General features: G+C 42.7%; 1 protein-coding gene across 1 annotated transcript in view; it reads left to right on the forward strand.

Moving 5' to 3' along the window:
* Positions 1-670: 670 nt before the first annotated feature.
* Positions 671-24,521, forward strand: part of Map1b (microtubule-associated protein 1B) — a 100,653-nt gene continuing 76,802 nt past the window's right edge. Inside the window, exons 1-2 of the mRNA XM_013015832.1 lie at positions 671-1,100; positions 9,763-9,864. Coding sequence (XP_012871286.1) covers positions 917-1,100; positions 9,763-9,864 — 286 coding nt within the window. The 5' untranslated portion in view covers positions 671-916. The remainder of the gene's footprint in view (positions 1,101-9,762; positions 9,865-24,521) is intronic.

Consider the following 24,521-nt stretch of genomic DNA (forward strand, 5'->3'; position numbering starts at 1 on the left):
CATCCTCCCATTTCCCGTGAGCACCACATGTTTTCACCATTTGTCCTTGCAGAGTCCAAAGCCAGAAGAAAAGTACACTTAGGTTTCACTAAGTCTTCTTGAACTGAAAGATGGTAAATACCTCTATTGAGAAACACCGACAAACATGTCTTCCTCAATGCACAAAGTCAAGGGCACAGGTTCCAATCTTCGTGAGTCAGGGTACCCAGCCTTATTCCACCGTGGCCGTCACTGAAGGCCTTAGCTTCATCATGAATGGGACCCAGACAGAGGTCTGACTTCGTGTACTTCAGACGTGGGACGTGCTCCTACTCTGAAAAGGGACAGTCATCCCTGCGACGGGATGAGGCAGGGGGTGAGGGCTGGGGGCTGGGAGTGTGTGGTGCGCGTGCACAGGTGAGTGTGTCTTCCAGGTTCAGGGCTGCAGCGGGAGCCCTTCGGGTCCCCCCAGCGCCGGGTGGATCACGGTCCCTGCCCAGACCATTGTCCACACACCCCTCCATGCCTCCAGCTTCCGGGCCCCGGGCGAGATGATTTGCTGCAGATGACATCAGCCCCGGGCCAGCGGCTGGAAGAGCGGCGGCAGCCACCGCGCGAGGATGTGCCGGGTGGTCCTTTCCTCTCCCTCCTCCTCCTCCTCCCCCCCGGCCTCCCCCTCCGGAGCCCCCCGCCTAGACCGCATATAAACGGCGCCGCCTCCCGCCTCTCCCCGGGCGCAGGCGGCGGCCGCGCGCGCACGGTGCGCTCGCTCGCGGGCTCGGGAAGGGCGGAGGGGAGGCGGCGCGCGTCGCGGGGAGGAGGGGGCACGCAGGGGGCGGAGCCGAGGCCGCACCTCCGGAGATAATCCTTTCTCCTGCCGCAGAGCAGAGGAGCGGCGGGAGAGGAGCAGTTCGCCGAGGCACAGCGGGCCGGCAGGATGGCGACCGTGGTGGTGGAAGCCACCGAGCCGGAGCCATCTGGCAGCATTGCCAACCCAGCGGCGTCCACCTCGCCCAGCCTGTCGCACCGCTTTCTAGACAGCAAGTTCTACTTGCTCGTGGTGGTCGGCGAGACGGTGACCGAAGAGCACCTGCGGCGTGCCATCGGCAACATCGAGCTGGGTAAGCGGTCCCGTGCCCCCCTCCGCCCGGGGACGCGCGCGGGGACACGCGCAGACACGACCCCACCCAGGGCGCCGCGGGCCACCCCGTTCTCCTGCGCGCCCCACACCCACGCCTCTCCCCGCCACCTCCCACCCTCCATCTGGACTCTTCACTGGGCTCATTTCGGAGAATAATCCGGACGATGAGATTTGAGATTCGGAGGGGGAGAGTCTCTAATAACCTTGAGCCACGGGTCACCGGGCTGGGTCCGCAGGCAGGGCGGGAGTTGGCCACCGCCTTTCCCGCGAAGTGGACTGCAGGTGTCAGGAGCAAAGGCCATAATGAAAACCTCCACCGCTGGAGGCAAGGGGGAGGTGGGGGGGGGTGGAAAGCCCTTGTGCAAGCATTCCCTGTAGCACCCCTCTCGCCTCAGCAAAAAGCGGGGACCCTTTATCCCCTGCCCCCTCAGACCTGGGGTTGAAGCATCCGGCGCCAGGCCCCGCGTGAGAATGATTTTCACCTTGGCCGCTTCAACCTCGGAGAAAGGCCTTTTCTGCCTTCGAACTTGCCGATCCTTTCTCTTCCTCGGAATGACTAGGCTAGTCGCGGGGCCACGCCCGCTCCCCCACCCCTCGGGACGCAGGGATGGAGAGCCGCCTGCGCCCGCTTCCCACACGGAGCTCGCCACAGCTTTCCGAAAGGACAATGGGCCCCCCAACTTGTGGGGTGGGGCTTCTTTAACAAGTCTCAGCTTCACCAGGGACAGATTGAGTGGGGGCTGTGGGGGGGGATCATCATTGGGTAGGGGCCAGCTCCGCGCCCGACGTGTGCACACCCAGGGCGCGCGCTCTGCAGAGGCCGAGTAGCGGTTCGCAGGGATCCCTGGGCGGGGCTGGGAGGGTGTCCGTGGGCGCTGCCCAGGGCCCGGAGACTGACCCACCCTTCGGCCCCACCCCAGCTGCCGCAGTGCCCCCACCCGGCCGCCGCACCTGGCGCCCCCATCAGGCACCGCCGGTGCGGCGCGCGCTCTGCCCGAGCTTGGGGTTGGCGGGGGAGGGGGGCACACCCCCACTACATCGCCTTCTGCCCCGCTTTGTTGCGCCCTGAGCTCCCGGGAGGGCAGTTCCCTCCCTCCCCTTGCCCCTGACAGAATCGTGGGTCCCCCCCCCACCTCACCCCTTCCCCCCCTCCCCCGCCCCGCCACCCCAGCCCGAGCTCTATTCTCTGGGGTGGTGCTGAAAACGTGTCTGCCTGGAGACACCGGCTAGTGGGCGTGGTGCGCTCCGCACTGCGGTCTCTACGGCAGCCCGAGGCGGACAAAGGGCGTTCACGCAGCCCTCCAGATCTGCTCCCTCTCAGGTCAAAAAAAAAAAAAAAAAGAAAGAAAAACGAAAAAAGAAAAAAAGACGGAAGAAAAATCTTGTTTTAGATGGAAAAAAAAATAAAATGCTTGTCACCTGCCTCTGCTTTTGGAAATGGCCACTTGTCGCCAGAACAAAAGGCTGCAGGGCGGAGACCGGAGTTCTTTTGTTTAACTTTAAAGCACTGATTTTTCCTGTGTGTGCGTGTACATAAATATATGTATATATGTATAACTATATACATATATGTATCTATGTATCTATTATTTTAGAAAAGAGGGATTTTCATTCAAAAAATTTAAAAATACGATTTCTAACGTGAAACTCCTTATTTGACCATCGCAGTAACTCTTCATTTTCAAACTATAGGCCTTTGCCTCCAAATCTGTTCTAATTGATTTGTGCACTTTTCCCTTTGAAAAAAATTCACATGCACTGACTTTGGGTGTGGCTACTGTGGGAATCAATGACTCTGGATTAAAAAAAAATCATTTGTCAGTAGAATTGCTGGGAAATAATATCTTGTGAGGTGTTTTCTGTCTACACAATTTCCATAACCCACCACTCAAGAGTGGTTCCAGAGGAGGGGCCCCAGAGCGGCAGGAAGGGTAAGGGGACTGGCTCAAGGTCACACCACGCATCAGTGTCTGGAGACCGGTACTGCAGTGTCACTCTGTTTTTTGGACCCTGTCATGATGTCAGTGCGAAGCCGGGTAACATCAGAGAAGGTTTTAGCACAGCAATTTTCTGAGCTTGCCTTTGTACCATCCTCCACTTGCGGGCCTCACCACATGCATGGAGATGGTTCACCCTCAGATTCCCACCATAATTATCTTCCCGCTTTGTAATCCCACCCATCACCCTTTCAGCCTCCTGTTCCTGGGAGGTGGGGGGGAGGTGGGGGGAGGGTATTGTCCAAGTGTCTTCTGTGGAAGAGAAAATAGCTGCAGTAAGCACTACTGTGGTGTGCTTCCTGTCTTTACACCTTTTTACACTTACTGATAAAGATTCAGGTTTGCCTTTCGGACATTTAAAAAAGATCTTAAATCCTGAGTAACTATTCTATACAGAAGAAAGGGCATAGATCCTGGACTGACAGCCAGGTTCATAGATTTTTTACAAAATGAACACACCTGTGTATCTAGATAGCAAACAGACATTACTGGAATCCCAAGAGGACATCCTCCCTCCCCCTTGCCTCTGTGTTCTTTGCAATCACCATGCTTTCCTGCTTTTTAATTCCCTAATTTAGTCAGGTTTTTGCATGGAAGTCTGAAATGACTGTATCGATCCCATTAAGAATCAACCAAGTGAGGGAGGAGAGCCATTTCCTTTCGTGCAGTAACAGATGCTGCTGCTCCTCAGGAAGATGACTCTCCTGGGTCCTGGGGTCTCCAATACAGCTCAGGCTGCCTGGCCTTCCAGGGCGAAGGGAAAATACAGCTCTCCCAGCTTTTCAGATCATCTGAGATGACTTAGCAACAGGGCATGCAGGGTACTTCTCTGTGCTTGAGAAGTTGCAGGTCCCTGCTGGATCTCCTCCAGGGGTCACTGGAAGCCACCTCTGTGATGACTGATGCCTGCAGGCCATGTTGTAAGAAGCAAGAAGTGTCCCCAAGGGACTGGGCTCTGATTGTGGGCTGCTCATAGTCTGGGGAAGCAGTGTCTCATCTGTTAGTTTTTCTTCCTATTTCCCTTTCCCCACCCTTCTTAACTGAGGCTCTGAGGAGTCAGAGGCCCCGGTGATTTGGATACCTGCCATCTGATTACTAAGGACTCTAGAGAGTCTCAAAAATCGCCTATAAATCTCTAGAGAGATGTTGAGAACCAGCAGGCCTGAAACTTCCCATTTGTGGATGCTTCATAAATGCTTCTTGACACCAAGGAAAACAGATGGTCAATCTTTTTTTTTCTCAATTGTATTCCAAAAGCACAATGTCAGGTTCAAATGTCCAGAGTTTGAAACAATAATGGTTTTTCTCACTCATGTAGTGTTATTGGTCTAGTAAATGGGACTTTATTCCAAACCATTGTGTTTACTTTTTTTGCCCCTCCCTAATTTTACCCCAACAGATCCTAATTGTTAGCAGAGCACCTGCTTCTCAGGTTGATTTTAACATCCAGACTACACACACTACACACATCGGTGCCTTGCAAATCAGAGCCTTGTAAAATCCAGTTTTCTTTGTTTCATGTTATTTTTTTTTTAATTGTGAGAATACTTGTACAGAGGAGTTACAATTACATGGGCAAGATAAGCATTTTTTAAGGGACTAAAACAAATAAGGAACACTAAGTGTCAGTATGATGGTCTCAATACTGTTAAAGTGTAACTATTCCTCCAGTTAACATTGAGAATCAACTTGATTTTCCATGAGAAGAAAGATGTGGGTAACATTTACTGCCCTGGATTTTTAGATGTGAGTCCAGCTGATAACATTGTAACATGTTGCTTTATGGAATGTTTTCTGCCTAAAATGGTAAGTTAATTAACCCAGGAAAGATTTGAGAGTTAATTTATATTTTCTTCTAACAAGAAAAAAAAAAGTCAGCCATATGTGATAGGACTTAAGTGAAATGGTAGGTGTTAAATTTATCATATTATCTTCATACTTTGCAAAGTCAAAGGCAGATGAATTTTTGCTGACATTGCTTAATTGCTGTCTATTAAGGGCTGTGGCCTAAGTGGAAATACAAGCCAGTCCCCAAACTTAAGGTCATTAAATTGATGATTCACTGTTAATCTTCTCTAAGGGCTTACTTTAAAAAATAACTCTAACTTTTATACCAACCAATAAATTATTAGACATCACACTTTGTTTGCTTTTATTGTAAGGTGTTATCTAAGGTCTAAATTGTGTATCATCAGTGTCTTGAAGCCATGTGTCCAGTATATAAGATACTGTCTACATTACATATTATACATGTGTTATGAACATCAAGTTGCTGGCTTTGAGAAAAGAAAAGGGGAAAAAAAAGCAAATTGAAGGTTAGGTCTAGGGGGAAAGGTAGGAAATATTTTCTTTGAAAAGTAATGCCTCCTTATGTTACCATTTCCTTCTTTATTTTTGTGATTCTGTTCCAGTTTCAGGACACCTTTTTTTAGCAGGGTTTTACAAAGAGAATCATATAATTTGATATTTATCATTTAGATATTTACAAAAAAAAATACTCAAACGCTTTCTCAAAGAGAACATCTAAAAGCCCATAGAAGAAAATCACCTCATCAAAGGCCCAATAAAACACAAAGGCCATCAATGTATAATTCAGGATCATTTTATTCTACTTTTTTTCAATCTGTTTCTTTTAGGATATAGTTTTGCTTTTTTTTTTTTTTTTTGTCTTTAAGGAAGAGGTACTTCATTTTAATTGTTGGTTTTATCCAACAATCCTATAAAGCACTGAATGATCAAGGTAAACTTGGCACCAAAGATACCAGGCTCCTTTTCCTTTTTCACCCTGGCTTGTTCTCTGCAGTGCTTTCACTACACCTTTTCTTCCCTTTCCCTCTCTAAATGCCACGTGCACGTTGGCCTCTTCTTTGTGTACTGCTACCACCTGGGATCTGAGAACTGAGAAGCAAAGCTCCTTTGTTACCCACTGGCCACCCAGGATAGACCCAATGATAACGCATACTTCTGAGAGCTGAGCCATCCCTATAGAGCAACCTGGAATATTCTCAGGGGTGCCCTTTGGACCTAGATACTTAAAAAGTGGAAGTTCATCGCCCCTCAGTGCTGGAGTTGTTACCGTCTGTCTAAATCAATAAGGGCACAATCGTAGATTGCAGGGGATGCTAAGCCTTAGGGAAGCGCTTGTCCCCCTTTCCCTACACTGGGAAGATACTCAATGAAGAGGGCAGAGTTTGCCTTCGCTCCTCTGCTCCCACCATAGAGTGGGATTATTTCCTTATGAGCTTTAGAAGCTTTAAAAGGCTCGATGTTGGCTTCGTCTTAGGAACAAAGAGGAAATATAGAAGCTTACTAAATGTAAATAAACTGTTATCGAAAAATAGTCTCTATATCTAGCTGACGGCACAAAAATTACTAGGAATTTTATTTCTAAAATTAGTATTGAAAGTGGGCTAGTTCCTAAATTTTTCTTTCCAATTAAAATAGCTAGTAAACACATTGTAATCTTCATTTTATAAATGGTACTAGTGATTGTGCATTGTTAAGAAATCATTTGATTGGAAATTGCTCTCTGAGAAAGAGAATCCTGAATTGTTAGTTTCATTGAGAGTATAAAAATGAGAGATTATTTTATCAGCTGTTTACTAGCTTAATTTAAAAATTATAAAGTAGATTTCTTAATAATTAGCATTTCCCCATAATTAGCATTTATGTATTTTATAAATACATAAATTTATATCTATATTTGTCTATCTATCTATTGTCTATTTGTCTAAAGCAAACATTTAATTGCTTGTCTCATGACTAGTTAATTGAAGCCAGGGGGGAAAATGACAGACAATCATGTAATAGCAAGTATATGTGTGACCCCAGCTGAAGCCCTTCAAATAATGTAGCAATTCAGACATGACTTAAAACAAAGATGGAAACATTTTATGAATTTCATTTAAATACATATGTCTCATTATTAACTTATTGACCTAGCTTGGCAAGCCAGAAGACAAAGTAGAGCACACAGCCTGGAGCACAGAGAATTCAGCCGACAATACCAATTAGGCTGCCCAGACAGGAACTCAATGATTCTTCACACCAGGCTACTATATAGTATATATGTTGAAGTGAAATATTCTAATGAATTCAGACCTGTCAAGCTCTCCAGGAAACAAAAAGAACCCATTTATCATTCCTGCCCTAAAAGATCCACAAGATCTCAACATGCCTTTCTTGTTAAAATTTAAATACTCCATTAGCACAAATACAAACTGAAGCCATTTATGTTTCCAGGGAGACCCATAAAATTTTCTCCCTTATAATTTAGCCTCTTCTTAGACATGTTAACTCTTCCATACCTGAATTCTTCCTATTGTTCCTTTGAGAAATTGCTGTTTCTATTTAGTGAGTATATATCTCTTTGAAAATATTCCTTATGGTTGAAAAGGCCTTTGGTATATGATCTGAGGATATTTTAGGTGAGAAGTGGAATGAGTTGCCAGAATCTTTTTTCTCCTCTCTCTCTCTTTCTCTCTCTGTGTTTGATCTAACTACCTATCTATCTATCTATATGTCCACACATATAAATATTAATATATAATTATATAATATTACATTTTACATATAATACTGTATTATAACATGATAATATATATGCATAATATAATATATACATAGTATATAATATAATGATATATGTCATCTTTGGAAGATAAGAAGGTTGAATAAATCTTAACAGGGGGTAAATACAGATACTCATTAACCTAGAGGTATGTTTAGTATATTGTCATTTAACCTCCCCCAAATCTGATTGCAGACTAATGACAAACAAAAAGAATTAAGTGACTAATTGTTTAGGGTAAATTTACTACAGAGTTATACCCAGAGGTTCAGCCCCCTGCCATGAGGAGGTAGACAGTAACCGTTTGTTATTTTGGAGACTTGTCCTGGCAATTGAGGATGCTTTGTACAAGTGTTCATTCATCCTACCAACATAGCCATCTTTTTGGGAAAAAAATATGAGTACATATGAATTACATACCCTCCAGAGTTCTGAGGTTCCTCAGCCTTCCCTGGCTTGCTTTTCCTCTTTCATGTATGCTCTTGGGGTTTCCCTCTGAGCCATTGCTTTTGGGATGAGGAGGCGGAAGGAGGAGGAAGGAAGAGGCTGGGGAACAGGGCTTAGGCACAGGAAACCTCTCTCATTCCTTTCACCTCTGTACTCCTTTCAGTCTAGTGAAAGGAAGTCTGATCTGGAAACGAGTTCATGGCTCCCAATTCCATCCAAGTTTTATAAACGTTTTTATAAACGTTAGCCAAGTGCTAGTGGCTTATGCCTGTAATCCTAGCTAATTGAGGCTGAGATCTAAAGACTGTGATTCAAAGCCACCCTGGGAGGATAGTTAGTGAGACTCTTATTTCCACTTAACCCCACATGAGAGAAAGAAAGAAAGAAAGAAAGAAAGAAAGAAAGAAAGAAAGAAAGAAAGGAAGGAAGGAAGGAAGGAAGGAAGGAAGAAAGAAAGGAAGAAAGAAAGAAAGAGGGAGACAGGGAGGGAGGGAGAAAAAAAAGGAAAGAAGAAAAATGCTCAAAATAAAGTTGTGGCTCAAAGGGTAGAGTGTTAGCCTTGAGCAAAAAAGGTAAAGGATATCGATCAGGTCCTGAGTTCAAGCCCTAGGATTGACACATGCATTTGGGTGTGTGCACACACACATAGAGGAATAAAAAGAAGAAAAAGTTTGCCACATTTCTTTCTTTCATGATAAGGAAATTCAGTACCGCTGGGCGCCAGTGGCTCACGCCTATAATCCTAGCTACTCAGGAGGCTGAGATCTGAGGATCAAGGTTCAAAGCCAGCCCGGTCAGGAAAGTCCGTGAGACTCTTATCTCCAGTAAACCACTAGAAAACCGGAAGTGGTGCTGTGGCTCTAGCGGTAGAGCACTCCCCTTGAGCTGAAGAGCGCAGGGACAGCGCCCAGGCCCAGAGTTCAAGCCCCACAACTGACAAAAAAAAAGAAAAGAAAAGAAAATTCAGTACCACAAACAATTATGAATGAAAGTATTTCCTGCCAAGCTGGTCATCTAAAAACAGTGTCTAACTGGATACTTTGGGCATCCAATCTTGAGATCCAGCCTACTTATGAAAGATCACACCAATTCTATACTGACATCCAAGACCACAAAACAGATGAGTTAGAAAAGAAATCCCAGTTGTTTACTACAAGATCATTCCACAAACAGAGGCCTGGGCTTGAGTGGCAGTCTCCACAAGGCTTCTCCACCTGCTTTCTACATCACCCTGCCACCTACCAGTGGATCTCAAGAAAGTTCGTGATAGTCTGATGGCTGCTTAGTGGTTAAAGAGCTAGCCATGTTCGCATTCATTCTATTCCCTCCTAGAGGAGATAGTCTGTCATTTTCCTAATAGCTGTTTTCCTTCACTCTAACAGCAGTGCTGCATTTACACTTTTATAAGTTCTGTCCTAACTGCTCGTCTGTCCCTCCCTTGTGGCCTGATGAAGAGACCTCCCCAGACTGCTCATTTTGTGGGGAGCCACTGCGATTTACCAAGCTCTGCAGAGAAGGATTTCCCACATCCTCCTGTAAAGCCTGAGAAATGCTTTCAGGGACCTTTTCCAAACCACTTGGAAATGACTGACTGAATGTCTGTCAACTGTCTTCCTTTTCTTCCCTAGGAATCCGATCATGGGACACAAACTTGATTGAATGCAACCTGGACCAAGAGCTCAAACTTTTTGTATCTCGACACTCTGCCAGATTCTCTCCTGATGTCCCAGGTGAGGCTTCCATTCAGTAGTAGCTTAGGATTTGGCAGGACTGGGGAAACGTCTCTGCCTGGAAAGCTTTGCCTGGGCCATGAAAATATGTTTCCTCTTATTGTTAAAGGAGCCTTTGTATTTGCTATTCTCAACTAAGCTAGCAGGTGGCCACAGTTTAAGAAAGTTGAGTCTACATTATTGATTGTGTGTTATCTATTTTGGGCATTCTTAATTTTTAAGGTTTAAAAATTTTAAGGCTTAAGTTTTTTTTAAAAAAGGCTTAATTAAGGTATTTCTTTCTTTGTTGCCATTTCACTGGGATTGCAAACTGTTAAAAATGTTTGCAAGCCAAGGGATTGCAAACTATTAAAATGTTGATTTTACTTCAGTGACTATATGAATACAAATTAGATGTTGCCAGAATCCCACAACTCCCTTTTCTAGATCATTGTGGCATTTCCAAATGAAAGAACGTCTTCATCTCCTTTCTGCCCATCACTGCATGATCACCTCTCTTACTTAATGTGGGAAAAGAGTCTGATATACCAGACTACTGTCACAATAGCTTTTCTTGCAAAGATGAAAAAGAATACTGTAGAATTATTAAAGGTAAGGACACAAAATTTATCAGTGGTGAAGGTGTTCCTGCCTCGCTGGGGATGGGTCCTGCCCACGTCTCGGAGGCGGGCCATGTATTCATGCCAACCTATTTCTTCCTTTTGTTCACATTTAGACATTATTAAATAGAGTATTTGGCTTATTAACTCTTCAGACTCAAGATGTATTTCTTAAAAGTTTGCCATTGATACTATTTTGTGTTTTATTTTCTATCAGTGGAATTTGATGCAGAAATTATTTTCTGTTTATATTTTATTGTTCTATGAGTACTAATTTTATTGGTATCAGCAGAGCATCAGGAATGAGGTTCACACAATGTTTTGGGTGATTAGATCCTATTAGATCCATTAGCCGGTATCTACTAAGATTTGAAACCTCATGTATGGTTGGTTCTTCATGACTCATGACTCATACTTGGTTGCAGTCGTATGCCAAGAGGACTGCACACCATTCTTGCTATATATTTCCATTATTCAAATGAATTGTAGCTTTAAAGTATGGATCTGAGTGGATGTATTTAGGAAAACTTAGCAAAAATTGCTCATTTAAAGTTAAATTTGCTGCAAAGTCCTATGAAAAATCAGCTTTTAAGTGATTGCATTGAACAAGAAAGAGAGAATGAGAATGGGCAAGAGAAAGAGAGAGGAGAGAGAAGAGCAATGAAGACATGTAGAGAGACAGACATATAGGGAGAGACAAGAGAAAAAGAAGAGAGAGAACAAGAGAGAAGGAGACAGATAGGAGAGAGAAAAGAGAAAGAGAGACTCAGAGATAGAGACAAATGGACACAACTGTGGAGAAAGAGAGAGGATAGTGAAATTGTCACAGAGTCAAAGTCAACCTCCCCCTCCCCCATACAGAATGATCCAGAGGCTCTCAGGCAGCCCATGCTCTACTGAAAGAAGGTACAGTATATAATGGTTTCTTTTGTTATTGTGTTGTATTTTGGTGTCTTACAAAATCTCTGTAACTTTTCCCCACACACAAAAAAGTAAGAGAAGCACTCTTTGCCAACAAGTGTGTTTATTTCAACATGTAAAAGCCAAGCTTTTGTCCTTTCTCAGTAGGTTGTTCTGGCTTCCTTACTATGCTGGTTTGTAAGACTGATTTTTTTCTTTCTTGCTTTTGTAAATGAATCATGTTCGTTCATATTTGGAGTGTCTTTTACAATGACAACTGTGTATTACAAAAAGAAAGCCTTTAAAAACTGGTGAGAATTATTGCTTTTCGACTAAGGACCTAACTAGTACTATTCTGTGGACTAGGAGGATCAATCCTCCCAATTGCCACTTTGGGCTACTGTACCGTGTTCTCCCTTTTCTCCTGCTGTCACTAGTAGTAAGAACCGGCCACCAGAAAGAACCTAGTACCATCAGTGATGTGGTTGATGCTGTGCTTAGGGATGGGTGTCTGGCTGATCAGCACCCTTAGTGTCCTTGCCCACTGCCGAGAGGGCTGATGTTAGACTGTCCCTCTCAAGCCCACATAGGTCCCAGCATTCTTCTGGGAACTACACATCAAGAATGGAGCTGTGGCAGTGATTGTTCCTTTGTGAGGAGCATGACTGTGCTAAAGTATAAATATTCTATTTTTGTTGTTGTTGGTCATGGGGCCTGAACTCTGGGCCTGGGTGCTGTCCCTCAGCTCTTTAGCTCAAGGTTAGCACTTTACCACTTGAGCCAAAGAACTACTTCCAGCTTTTTCTGCTTATGTGATGCTGAGGAATCGACCTCAGGACCTCATGCATGCAAGGCAAGCACTCTACCACTAAGCCAACTTCCCAGCCCCAGTGTGAATATTCTTTTTTTTTTTTTTTTGGGTGGGTGGGGTCCAGTAGTGGGGCCTGAACTCTGGGCCTGGGTGCTGTCCCTCAGCTCTTCAGCTCAAGGCTAGCGCTCTACCACTTGAGGCACAGCGCCACTTCCGGCTTTTTTCTTTTTGCTTATGTGGTGCTGAGGAATCGAATCCAGGGCCTCAGGCATGCAAGGCTCTACCACTGAGCCACCTTCTCAGCCCCCAGTGTGAATATTCTTTATGTGAAATTCTTGTGTCCAAAAAAGCCCCAGCCTTTGGAGTTATTGGATGTTAGAATGTTTATATAGACTTTACCAGTTATCATCTCCAGTTTGAAAAATCCCAATCCAAATGCTTTAAAATCCTCATATGCTCAATCAGATAAAAGCACAGGTTAGATCCAGTTTCAAGTAAGTTGTTTGAGAAACATGTTAGAGGGCAAGAATACAAAGGGTGTGTAGGGATCATAAGATGATCCTCACATTGGGACCAAGGAAACCTTTAGGTTTTTAGGTCTAAGACCAGAGGTCTCTTCCCTTCTTGGAATTCTATAACAGTAAACTTTTAATCCTCAGGTCCCCTAATGTGGAATTAGCTGAACCATTACATGTAGTGTTTGAAAAATCTTGTCAATTTAGAGGCAAGGAATAAGATGAATGATGGTTCTGTTAAAAAAAAAATAAAGCCATTCATATAATCAATTTTAAAATATTTCAGGGGCTAGGAAAGTGGCTCAGTGGTAGAGCGCTTGCCTTGCATGCATGAGGCCCTGAGTTAAATTCCTCAGCAGCACATAAACAGAAAAAACTAGAAGTGGTGCTGTGGCTCAAGTAGTAGAGTGCTAGCCTTGAGCTGAAGAGCTGAGAAACAGCGCCCAGGTCCTGAGTTCAGGCCCCATGACTGACAAAAAAAATAGATTAAAGAAAATATTTAAATGGCACCTGCAAAGTGCCAGGCACTGCTGGGCACAGTAGGTGAGGACACAGTAATTGAGACAAACACAGTTACTACTTGTACTATATTCTCAGGAGAGGGAAGGTACTTAGTCACTGTCTTGTGCCTCAATTTTCTTGTCTGTAAAAGGGAAAGATTATTCGTATCCCACAGAGTTTTCCCGCAGATTAAAAACAATTAACATATGTCAAAAGTCAAAATGATGCTTCTCACATGGTAAATGAAATGCAAATTCTTATTATCGCCTTTGTTCCAAAGCTAGTTGATGTGCACTTGGTGATTACTATCATCTAGGTGAGATAGATATTTGTTAGCTGTTTAGATATTTGGCTGGCTTCCTTGTGATGTTCTCAAATTTGTATTAAAGATGCTTCTCAGAGAAACAGTTGCTTTTGGCATTCTCAGAAGGCTCAGGGCTTCTAGCCAGGTGTAGGGACAGCTATGTTCTACAGCTGGGTTTAGTAAGGTACTTGGGATGAGAACACTGTTCTGGTGGTCTGGAAGAGCAGGGTCAAGCAGGGTCGTAGGCTCTGTACAATCATCCTATTGGGATCCATGCAAGGATGCTGGGGTGTGGAGCCTAGCTGGCGTTCTCTCTGATAGTCCATCCCTGTGAGCATCCTCCACTCCACTCCCCCACTCAGATTTCTCTTCTGCTCCTTCCAGTCAACCAGTGACGATAGATTAAAGTCAACTGTAGATATTGCCAGTTTTAAGACTAAACCATTTCCTGTGGTTTCTTAGCTGAATAAATAGTAAGACCTTGGATTATAGAGTGAGACAAGAGAAAAAGAAGAAGAGAGACAGAACAGGAGAGAGAAGGAGACAGAGAGGGAAAAAAAAGAGAAAGAGAGAAAGAGATAGACAAACAGACACAACTGTGGAGAGAGAAGAGAGAAGATAGTGACACGTTGTCAGAGTCATAGTCATAGTCACACCCCCCCCACACACTAGTTTTATAACTCTGAGATCACATTCACTAGACCTCCATGGGATGCGATTGACTTCACACACACACACACACACACACACACACACACACACACACACAGAGGTAGTTTTGTTTAAGAATCTGTGCCTTTTCTGTCCATAGAAGATAAACAAACCATAGCTAAGCATCTTTAGATTCATGCTGAGAGACTGGTAAAAATATCCGTCCCAGAGATTGCTTTTTGATAGAGAATTAACAGTAGCCCTTTGAATTTCAGTCATGTGAGCCCTACTCCCTTAGACATTAATGAGGTTTCAACAGCTAATATTTGCCAGTAGCGTGATAAGAAAATGGTGAAATGCTCCAAGAGAAGGTGTTAGAATATTTTTAGCCATCTTTCTCGGTCTAGGCATGTATATTTTGTCATTGTGGAGAATTATGCCTTAATTATATGTGCCTAGAATACATTACTTGATGAATGACAGGGAGTAATAGATGTATTTTCAGCCTTTTTCCTTAGTTTTGAACAATAAAACCTGCAAGCATAAGTTCCATTTGCATTGGAGGGGCTGATCTAACAACTCAGGGAGCTGAAAGAAAGTGGATGCTGTCTCCTGTGTATTTTCTCTGTCACAGGTGCAAACACCCAGGTCTTAGTTCTTGCCCTTGCCCACATGACTCATCTTTTTCATGGTGTGTGAGGTGATGGAAGAAATCCTGGGATTAGAAGAAAATGTCAGAGAGCTGGATTTACATTGAAGTAACCCGACCTCTATTTAATATCCATGGAGGTCAATGCTGCCTGCCTGGGAAAGAGACTTATTTTAATGCAAATCTCTAGCCTTTCTCCTACTTGCCCCCTGCCCTGAGCCTGCCTGGCTGGGTGGCAGGGGGTACAGCCTGATCCCACATCAGCTTCCATTCATGTTGCTGGTGGGTATCCCTTTGAAATAATCAAAGAGCTAAACCTTCTAAGGAGGAGATCTGGAGTCTTCTCTGAATCGACACAAGGCATAATTCCCTTGAGAATTACAACTTGCTCAACTTTGAGATTTGGGGAAATTCTTTTAACCCACATTCTCGTATATGGATTTTTTTTTCTTGGTGTAGGTGTGGCTAATGAAAAGGAAAAAGAAAAAAAAAAGTAGTGTTTCCTTATTTTGTTCTGCAGCCCAGCGTAGCTAACGATGGCTCATTCAGGTCACGCTAGAAATACCCATTTAATCTTCTTTCTTATTCTTTCTTTTTTTCTTTGAGTAGCAAGGATGTTTTAGTCTGCCGATGGTAATGGCATTCAAGCAGTTCATAATGGGCACTGTGGAACTCCAGATGGACAAGCACAGGCAGGAAGGTAGCAGGAAATTGGCTGCCTGGGCTCAGGAGCCATTTTAGAGAATGTCAAATCAATAACCCCTCCATTACCCTCCCCCCTCCCCTTCCCCTCCCCTCCCTCCTCCCTGTACCCATTAAGTGTGGTCCAGCCCAGCCCCTAGCCCTGCTCACCAAGGACACCATTTCCACTGAATGACAGTGCTTTTGTCTTCACTTTCAGAGACCAAAGCACTCCTGGGTTTTTTGTTTTTGTTTTTTTCCAGTAGAGTTTTTAAGTGTGCAGTGACAACAACCCATGAGACAGCCCATTTCTGGGTTATGTAGCTCCTTCTTCTGGATCTTCTTTCTAGGGCTGGTTCAGCTTTCATGGCAGCATGCTAGAAATTATGCTAGAGATATTGGTGGAAGATGAGGAATAAAGCAAAAATGAAGTGATTCCTTGTTTGCACAAGATTTTTGAGTGCTTATTAATAAGCAAGGAAACGTAGGGTTATATGGACAAGTAAGGCATCTCTGCCTTTCAGAACTTAGTTTGGAAAATATATCATTGAGTTTTAAAACACATTGTGCTTGTTTAACAGAGAGTATCTTCTTAACTTATAAAGTTGTGTGTGTGAGTACATGGGTGTGAAAGACAGAGAAAGAGGAGAGAGAGATTTACTCAAACTTCTGAAGAAGACAAGAGGTGAGACTGGGAATTACATAAGCACTGCATAATTGATTGTCTGACCATGGACAAAGGTTACCCAGGTACCAGCACCCCACCCCCAGTAGCAGACCAGGACTAACTAAATGTTACCAAGGTAACCATCAAGTATCCCCAGCCATCATATGCTGGAGCTTACCCTTTTGTCTTCTCACTGTTGTCTAAGAGTAATTTCTGTTATATGTGAAGTCAGATTCCCATGGTCCCAGAGGACTGTGAAGTTACAAGAAAGGCCCATGGGGAATTTATGCTTTAAAATGGACCACAGGGCCAGGCGCTAGTGGCTTATGCCTGTAACTTTAGCTACTCAGGAAGCTGAACTCTGAGGATTGAGGTTCAAAGCCCGCCCCGGGGAGGAAAATCCATGAAACTCTTAAATCCAATAAACTACTAAAAAGCTGCAAGTAGAACCATGGCTCAAGTGGTGGAGCACTAGCCTTGAGCAAAAGAAGTCCAGAGATAGCTCTCAGGCCCTGAGTTCAAGCCCCAGGACAGGTGCATGTATGTGTGTGTTCATGCATGTGTGCATACACACATACACATACACACGTAGACCCCTAGGGTTAGGGAAATTACAATTATTACAGGATAACAATATGATTTTAATAAAGTCTTGAATGTGGGTTAAAGGATTGTCTACCGTTAGGACTGGCAAAATAAATGCCCATAGAAAATGCACAGGAGAATCTGTACCTGACTTGAAAATAGAAGTAGGAAATTATAAATGAATATACAATGTGTAAAGAATGCAAACTTTAAAGACTCAGACTGAGGTTGCCTACGGAGTAGCCCAAATGTTTTTTGGGGCGGGGGGTGTCGAAGATAAGATAGGTCATCCCAAGAGCTGCCTTTGTTGTAGAGGAATGCTTCCTACACTTGCACTTTGCTGTTAAGCCAGGGAGTTGAACTCAGGACCTTGTGCTGTAGTTGCCTTTTTCCCTCAAGATTGGTTCTCTGCCACTTGAGCCACAGCTCCACTTCTGTCTTTTTGGTGGCTAATTGGAGGTAAGAGTCACATGGCCCTTTCTGCACAGGCTGGCTTCAAACCTTGATCCTCAGATCTCAGCCTCCTGAGTAGGATTGCAGGTGTGAACTGCCAGTGCCTGGCTCCAGTCTTCTTTTTTTTTTTTTTAAATAAAGGAGGTTTTCAATTCAGCTTTGAGTAGAAGAAGCACTGCAGATCTCCTGGTTTAAATTCACAGAGTCCCATGTGTCTCTCACAGGGCTAGTGTGAGGAAGGACTAGCTGTTCCCTAAGCCAGGACACACTTCCACATAGACACCTCTGTCCACCCAGGACATGCCCCACACCCATATTGCTTTTTGGTTTCTAAAATGTCACTTTGGGAGATGTTCAAATTAAATTTAAGATGGAATAAATTTTATGGCCTCAAATGAACGATTTATTCACAACTCTGGCTGAAGGAAGAACCTTCTGAGTTCTGGGAATTATCTGTAGGTTGAATCTGAGGCACACTGTTTGTCATAGAGGATTAAGAATGGCCTGAATTTTAACAGGTATGATCAACTCCGCTTATCTTGTCCTGTGAACCATCAATTCGCATAGTTAGGGGATTCTTCCCTTTTTTACTTGCACTGGATGCCCATTTAGAGATGATGGAGCAACTACTCTCTTATCTAGAATTCTAAACCGTTTCTTAGTGGAAATATTAAGAGGTTTTGGCAGTTTTTGACAGTGAAATTCAATACAAAGTGTGAAATCCCATGAGCTCCAGAAGATGCTTAAATGATTATAATTAGTTTGGGGTGGGGTGGAGGGAGAGAGAGAGAGAGAGAGAGAGAGAGAAAGAGAGAGAGAGAGAGAGAGAGAGGGAGAAGGAGGGGAAAGGGAGGGAAGCAAAGGGAGGGCAGGAGGGAGTGAGAGAACTTTATATTCTAATCCACTGAAAAGAAGATAATCTTTCATGTAATGGTATATCTTTTTAGAAGGTGATGTTATCACTCAGTTTTTGTTCTACAGCAAGGTATAATCTGGTTTCTAGCTCTCTGAGTCATAACAAAACTTGTAAACAAATCTTGACCTAAGAGTTGTTTACAAGTAAGTTCTTAAGTAAGATAACTAAGTTAATCTAAAGGATACATACAGGGTACAGAAAACCAAAACAGTAAAAATAGAAATAAGTGCATACGGGACATAAGAAGAACCACTTGTTTCCAATTCTTGGAGTTCATGTGAATACACTTCATTATAGATAGTCTTATGCACTTAGCAATTGGGCTATTGTCCCTGTTAAAAATAACATAGACACATTCTAGTTATTACAAACGAGGGAAACCATGCAACCTACTCTTCTTTTGGTGTGGCTTACTTCATTTAATATAATTTTTTCCAGGTCTTTCCTTTTCCTTATGAATGGGGTAATGTCATTCTTTCTGATGGAAGCATAGAACTCCATTGTGTATATATACCACATCTTCTTGATCAATCTAGCTACCGAGGGGCATCTGGGTCGATTCCATATCTTAGCTATGTATATATGTTTATCTGATCCATGGAAGGGAAAGGGAGTCACAGAAACAGCAATACAAATCTAATCTAATGCAACAATGATACGCACTTGACATTATGTTGAAAATGAATTATACAACTTGGGGTTGGGGGCGAGGGGAGTAGGGAGAGGTAAGCAGGAGAAAGGGAGGGAGGGAGTAACTGTTTAAAAAGAGATGTACTCATTACCTTACTTATGTGACTGTAACCCCTCATTCATCATCTTTACAATAAAAATTTTAAAAATTTTTAAAAAGGATACATAAACTAGAAACCTGTAAGGGAATTGTCTGTAAGGGAAGCCAATTGTCTTCTGGGATATTGCAAAATTATTTGTGCATATAATGTGCACTGATACATAGTATCTATATAAATTGGGTCATGTCTAACAAATCCTAATTCATTAAATTATATGTATGACCTGGGAATTTTGAATCTAAAGTAAATCACAGTATTCGTTAGCTTGAAGATAACTTAAACCGAGCTGTTTGATTGAGTAGATGTTTTAACGGTTCATCTCCTGTGAGAACAGAGCTGCCGAACTGGAATGTATCTGCTTAATTTCATGATTGCCTTCCTCTCTGAGTGCTGGAGATTTGTCCATTGGCAGACTAGAAAGATACTAGGGAGAGAGTGTACAAGCATAAGGTTCTAAGGAAATTAATTTGAAATAATTGATTCACTGCTCCGAGGATAGGGTGGGCACTTTGGGGGCACCTGACTCAGCTCTTCCTTTGTCAGGACAAACGAGTGGCAGCTGTGAGTGGCTCACCAGGACTTGTTCTTCTCTGGAGAATTCTGGTAACCTGACTCACGCAGTGACTCTCAGAGCTCCACGAGGAGTTGGTATCAGTTCTTCCCTGGAAAGTAAAGAGATTTTTTTACCAGATCAGGGCATGTAAACTTTGTTCTGCTGCCCATTAGCTCTGCAAAGCATTATAGATTGTTGGTCATGGAAAAATATGTTGTACTGTGTGGCATACTTGATTTTTGTGGAGGCATAAAGTATATTGCAAAAACTTGTTTATTTATTTGTGTGTGTGCTGGTACTGGGGTTTGAACTCAGGGCCTTTTGTTCTTGCTTGTCTTTTTCACTCAAGATTGGTACTATATCACTTGACTACCTGAGTACTTCTTGTTAAGCATGTTTTGTTCTTGTTGTTGTTGTCGTCGTCGTCGGTCGTGGGGCCTGAACTCTGGGCCTGGGCGCTGTCCCTCAGCTCTTCAGCTCAAGGCTAGTGCTCTACCACTTGAGCCACAGCGCCACTTCTGTTTTTTTTTTCTTTCTGCTTATGTGGTGCTGAGGAATTGAACCCAGGGCCTCATGCATGTGAGGCAAACACTTTACCAATGAGCTACCTTCCCAGCCCCATTGTTAACTGTTTTTGAAGTATAACTTTTGACAGTCATTTCCACCACCCTCTTCCTATGGAGCCAGGTTTGGGAGAGGATTTGTGTTCTACAATTCTAAAATTTTTCACTAAATTGCTCCACAATAGGAATGTAGACAAGAACTTGTCCTATTTCAGTTACTTTTAAAATAGGTTTTAAAATGTCAATGAAATAATTTTCTTTAGAAAGTCCTTCTGTTCTGTCTATTAGGATTTTCAGTTTTAGAGGAGTTTCATGTCCTGTGGTATTGAGATTGGCTTTCCAGTCTGGCGATTCTTGGCCTTCAGATTTTCCCATCTGTCTTTACCATGCAAACAAACCAAGCAAGACAGAACTTCATCATGTTTGCACAACACCAAACACCTGCATGGAAAGTATTTTAAAAAGTCAAATTCATGGGTATTCTAACAATACCATGCTAAATGGGAAATAGCTTCATATTTTCCTCCACTAAGATGAGTGCATGCATGTTGAAGTTTGCTCATGTTCTGAGCCTCCAATTAACTATTTATTTTTACAGCTCTTTGGAGGAAGAGAGAACCTCATGAGTTCTGAGTGTGTTAGAAGTCCCGGGCATGTTGTTTGTCAGAGAGGATTGAGAATGGCCTGCATCTTAATAGGCTTGATCAACTATGCATATCTTGTCCTGTGAACCATCAATTAGCACAGTGTAATTTGACAAGTCGCTACATGCAGACATGAATGCCCTTGGGAAGCCCTGCTCAAATAAAATTGTTACTGACAGCATACAACTTGCATGCAGGTGATCATTATCAGCAAACTATAATTATCCAGAAGGAAAAGTGACTTTTATGGTAATGCATCTTATATTTTAGTGTTGCTACCTAATATCTTTGTTTGTTTCCTTTTTTCTCGTTCTTTCTTTCTTTCTTTCTTTTTTTTTCTTTTTTTTTGGTCAGTTGTGGGGCTTGAACTTGGGTCCTATTCTTGAGCTCTTTTTGTTTAAGGCTAACATTCTACCACTTTGAGCCACAGTACCACTTCCAGTTTTCTGGTAGTTAATTGAAGAGTCTCATGGATTTTCCTGCTTGGGCATGCTTTGAACCATGATCCTCAGATCTCAGCCTCCTGAGTAGCTAGGATTACAGACATAAGCCACCAGCACCCAGCTAGTATCCAATATCTTTAAGGTAATTACTTCAATTTTTCCCATTTCTCTAGTGATCATGTTTTGCAATAAATAAATTTATTCATTACAATCTAGTTGTGTTTAAATTTTAGAGCATATCAAACTTTGAAAGGAATGATTTATGTATCATATCATGAATAACATATCTCTATGGTGACAAACAATCAAAGAGTTTGGTTAATAGGGGATTTCCAATAAATTTTGTGGAATTATTAGTTTTCCAAGTTTAAAGCCCAAAAGAACAATCATTTCTTTTAAACAGGTATCTCAGGTTTATTTGGAATTAGTTTAGAATTCCTAAACCAAGTTTGTATATTGACCTAAGTTTTACTTACACTACTTATAGAAAACATGACCTTAGGAATCTATTATTCTTAAATTGGTACTAATTGGAATGAATTCCAAGATATGGAAAAAAAAATCTATTATTCCAGCCAGGTGCTCGTGTCTCTTGCCATCTAGCTACCCAGAAGGATCCTGGGAGATCTAAGGATGTCAGTTGGAATCTAGCCCAGGAAGAAAAGTCTGTGACTCTTGCCTCCAAATTAACCAGTAAAAAGGCCAAAGTGGGGGCTGGGAAGGTGGCTCAGTGGTAGAGTGCTGGTCTTGTATGCATGAGGTACCACATAAGCAGAAAAAGCAAGAAATGGCTCTGTGGCTCAAGTGGTAGAGTGCTAGCCTTGAGCTGAAGAGCTGAGGGACAGCGCTCAGACCCAGAGTTCAGGCTCCACGACTGACCCCCCCCCCACAAAAAAAGGGCAGAAATGAAGGTGTGTCTCCAGTGATAGAGAGCACCAGCCTAGAGCAGAAAGTAAGAGGCATGTAGGGCCCTGAGTTCAAAATTTAGTCTACCAGTATTAAAAACAAGCAAAGCAAAACAAAACCAAACCCATGATTCTCTCTCCATCTGACATATTTTCAAAGGGAAGGTATTTTGGGGAGGGAGGATAATACTGGGGTTTGAACCTAGTGCCTTATGTTTGTCAGGCATATACTTTGCCAATTGAGGCATATCCCAAGCCCTGAGAATTTTTTTTAAAAGAGATAACACATTCTTAATTGTTCTTGGCCAGAGGGCTAGGAAGCAACCGTGAAATTGTACTGTTAAACAAACATTGGCATTTATTTGAAGCACAAGCCAAGAAAGTCACTCTCTCATCCGAGAGGAGAATACCTCCCTCTCTTCCCTCCCCTCTCCCTGACTTGGAATGCAGTCAGAGCAATCCGTGTGAGTGCCCTCTGGGTGATTCAGGAGGAAGGCCTTTTCCTTGTGCCTCAAGGTCCTCATTATGAAGCCTTGAGGTAATTACTCCGTAGATAAGCTGCATGGCAGGTGCTCATTACTGAAACATCAGTGTGCAAAACATTTATGTTGAGGTAGCCGACTGATGGCCATCTCAATACTAATAAAATGGTATTTCCATATAGAACAAAGGCTATCTCGATGTTAGACTGCTTCCACCAAAAAAGTCATTGGTTCTAGATAGTGCAGAAGAACCTCAAATGTCTATAAGGAAAAAGGAGTATGGCGAAGAGAACATGGAAATCTTCTAGGTAACACTTTGAAGAATATTTTACCATGTTTACATTGTCCTTGTATGACAGACCTTTCACTAAGTCCCAACTGTTTTTCTGTTCTTCTTCCTATTTCCACTTGTCTATGAAAAACATTTTTTTAAGCGAGTTGTTTTTGAGACAGGGACTTGCTGTGTAGCTTAGATTCCTCTAGAACTTTCTGTGGAGTTCAGGTTGGTCTCAAACTTTCAGTCTCCTTGTTGAATGTTGGGATTACAGGTGTTCACCACCACACCTGGCTAAACATAATGTTTTAAGTAATTGACGCTCGCCTTGAGCTGAAGATCTCAGGGACAGCACGCAAGCCCAGAGTTGAAGCCCCACGACTGCCAAAAAAAAAAAAAATTGACTTCCCCAGTGAATCATCTGCCTTCAAATAAATTAATAAACACAAAAATTCCGAACAAGAAGGGAAAGGGTGATGCTGATGAAGATGCAATGCCCTCACAAACTGACATGTTGAATTGAACCCCCTTGGCACAATTATGTACGGTAATTTTTTAAAAAGAGAGAAAAATGGGCTGGGATGGTGGATCAGTGGTAGAGTGCTTGTCTTGCATGCATGAGGGTTTGATTCCTCAGCACCACATAAGCAGAAAAAGCCAGAAGTGGTACTGTGGCTCAAGTGATAGAGCGCTAGCCTTGAGCTGAAGAGCTGAGGGACAGTGCCCAGGCCCCACGACCAACCAGAGAGAGAGAGAGAGAGAGAGAGAGAATATGTAAAAATTGAGACGTGAAATTAACTCAAAAGCTTATTTTTTAAAAATATTATCCAATGTATCTTTAAATCCTAGGAAAAGGCAAAAGTTTTGTAGTTCTTTGTAGCTATTCCACACTACTTTTCTCCTCTCCATTGCTTTTCTTAGTGTGTTCTTTCTATACTCCTATAATAGCCTTCTTTTCTATAAATAATGTTAGTTTGGGTTATTTTAACACATTAACCATGAGGTCAGTGTTTGCTTTTGAAAGAAGCATTACATTACATATTAGTTATGCCTATTATTTTACTCTATCTTATTTTTGCTTTATTTTAGACATAGAATAGAGATTATTTAGAGCCTTTGGAATAACATTCCAGCATATAAATATAAATGAAATAATTTGGTAAATTAATTCACTCCAGGGGTCATCAAGAAATAGTTCTGTCATCAGCTAGAAATTTTCTATTGCTGGAGTGCTTTACTGGCAAATATATTTTCTATGTTCAGGAAGCAGACTCATAAAAAATTGGAAACTAGTTGTCAAAAAATAAAAAGTTCTAATTTATGATTTAAAAAGAAAAGATTAAAAAAGAAAAAGAAAAAGAAATACAAGCTGGGCACCAGTGGCTCATACCTGTAATTCTTGCTACCAGTAGGCTGAGATCTGACGATCATGATTCAAAGCCAGCCTGGGCTGAAAAGTCCACAGGAGGCTCTTATCTCCAAGTAACTATCCCCCAAAACTGGAAGTGGAGCTGTGGCTCCAAGTGGTAGAGTGCTAGCCTTGAGCAAAAGGACTCCCAGACAGTACCCAGACCCTAAATTCAAGCTCCACAACCAAGCAACAAATGAAAAACAAAACAAAACAGCAACAACGCACATTACCCTAAGCTGGGTGCTGGTGGCTCACGTCTGTAAGTCTGTAATCATAGCTACTGAGGAGGCTAAGATCTGAGGATCACAGTTAAAAGCTAGCCTGGGCAGGAAAGTCTGAGACTCTTCTTCCAATTAACC

The sequence above is a fragment of the Dipodomys ordii genome, unplaced genomic scaffold, assembly GCF_000151885.1.
Source record: "Dipodomys ordii isolate 6190 unplaced genomic scaffold, Dord_2.0 Scaffold28, whole genome shotgun sequence".
Taxonomy (NCBI): Eukaryota; Metazoa; Chordata; class Mammalia; order Rodentia; family Heteromyidae; genus Dipodomys; species Dipodomys ordii.